Source organism: Atta cephalotes (genome assembly GCF_000143395.1).
Source record: "Atta cephalotes unplaced genomic scaffold scaffold00023, whole genome shotgun sequence".
Lineage (NCBI taxonomy): Eukaryota > Metazoa > Arthropoda > Insecta > Hymenoptera > Formicidae > Atta > Atta cephalotes.
In genome coordinates, this window is record NW_012130087.1 from 3861087 (window position 1) to 3863241 (window position 2155).

The 2155-nt window shown below is 42.4% G+C and overlaps 1 protein-coding gene across 1 annotated transcript in view; it reads left to right on the top strand.

The window, feature by feature from the left end:
* LOC105619928 (paired mesoderm homeobox protein 2-like) overlaps positions 1–1817 on the top strand; it is a 5325-nt gene extending 3508 nt beyond the window's left edge. The window contains exon 3 of the mRNA XM_012201442.1: positions 1371–1817. Coding sequence (XP_012056832.1) covers positions 1371–1817 — 447 coding nt within the window. The remainder of the gene's footprint in view (positions 1–1370) is intronic.
* The last annotated feature ends 338 nt before the right edge of the window (positions 1818–2155 follow it).

The window sequence follows — 2155 nt, forward strand, 5'->3', positions numbered from 1 at the left end:
AGGAGGAGGAGGGACGGGACGGACGGGACGGACGGACGGACGGACGGAGGACGACGAGAGAGAGAGAGAGAGAGAGAGAGAGAGAGAGAGAGAGAGAGAGAGAGAGAGAGAGAGAGAGAGAGGAAGAGAGAGAAAGATAGAGAGCTATGATTAGCCGGACGGCGACGCACGTTCCAGCATCTGCGCGCTTCGGCGTCGTGCGTCGAGCACGTGTTCGCGTCGCCGTCGCCGTCGTCAGCGGTCCATGCCGCGTACACGCATCTGTCTGCGTCGTCGGTACGCCTGCCAGGAGCCGTCACGCTGTCCCGTCTTCGGTCGGCGCGCCGCGTCCTTCCGTTCCCCCGTTTCCCTCTGCGTCTCCATCGAATCCGGTCGAAGACGCGAAATTTTTGGAATAACGTAAGATGAGAAGCGTCAATAACGTGAGAAAGTAGATCAAGTATTTCTAACGAAGGTTTTTCGTGAAAAGAAGTGATTCTCTGACGAAGAGCATATTCTTCAAATCGTATTTATTTGTCTTATAGTGGCTTGGTCTTTCTCGTGAGTGATGCCGGATGAGGAGCATTTGTGATAGTTGGACATGTCAGATCCATTAGATTTTCTTCGAAGATATTCCTAAAAGACGGCATGGCCCTTTGAGTCGGATTTATTTGAGTTATACTCTAAGACTTCAATTCGTAGAATTCATTTGAGAGACGGATACTCGTTTGAGAGATCGTAAGAAATTTAATGAAGCGCTAATCAGTGGAGCTAAATTAATAAATATACACATAAATGATTAAAATTAAGATCTGCAAATGAGTAAACTATCCTAAAGAAATGCTAAAGCACGCATGCACAACTAAAAAGTGTTAATCCTTTGAGTCAATTAAATTTACTTATAAATTTACTTATAATTAGCTGCATTAGATATATTTGTGACAATAACTGCGCATTCATTTTTTTCTATAGTTTATTTTTAAAAATTATTTTTTATTGTCGCGCAAATATCTGTCTTTCATAGCAATAAAATCGCAATATTATTCTTAACACTTTGGTTCATATTTTGTTAAGAATATGCGCGACCAATATGCAGGATAATAGATAAAAAAAAACAAAATATCTGTTGTTTCTAAAAATAAACCTTAGTAAACGAAAATGAATAAAATTTAAAAAATAGCACATTTTTTAGAAATAGCAAATATAGCAAATACCTGATTTTTTAAATCATTTGTTATCCTGATTAATTATAAAAATGCAATCATTTATTTCGTGTGCAGAGAATCATTTAACATTTTCCATTTCTTTCAATACCAAAGGATTTCACTCTTTAAAAATTGACAACAGAAATAAAAACACAGTAAAGCACTATCGTTGTCCTTTTTGTATAGGTGTGGTTCCAGAACAGGCGGGCAAAATTCCGGCGGAACGAGCGAAGCTCGGCGATGAGCCGAGGTGTCTCCGCGGGCAGGGAAATAGAGACCGCGCTACCGCTACGTCCTATCCGGGTGTCGCATCCTCCGCAGCATCCGGCGGAAACTAACGCGGAATCGTCACAGGGCGCAACTGCTACCACCCAAGTAACAGCGCAGTATTCTTACGGCGATTATTGGCGAACGACGCCACAGCATTACGCGGTGCAAACCGCCGCGACCGCCGGTTGTCATGGCTTTGCTGCAAACGGCGGCCTGGCGAACATGAGCTTGCCGCCGTATCATCATCAGGCCGACATGCACCACGGCACCCTCGACGGAACCGCCGTGAACAGCCTGAGCGCCCTGAGGCTGCGAGCGCATCCCTACAGCTCGACATATCCAGCAATGCACGCGAGTATGTGACATTGTCCCTCAGAAATCGAATCTTCAAAACGAGAATGTAACACTAGACCTCTGAATATGTAATTTAGATCGAGAGAATTTAAGCTTCCGAAATCAGACTTAAGGCTCTTGAGTAATCATCACAGCCATATTGAATCGTAACATCAAAAGCGAGAGATGACACGTTAATTTTTATTACGTGCCATTTATAGAGACAATTTGAAAATTATAGAGACAATTGACAAAATGATGAGATTGCTTTAAAACATTTGTAAAAATGGAAAACTATCCCCCCCTAATAGTCAATAAATAATCATAAAAAGTGAATAAAAGGACACATGTAGTGTTTTATTCTAACG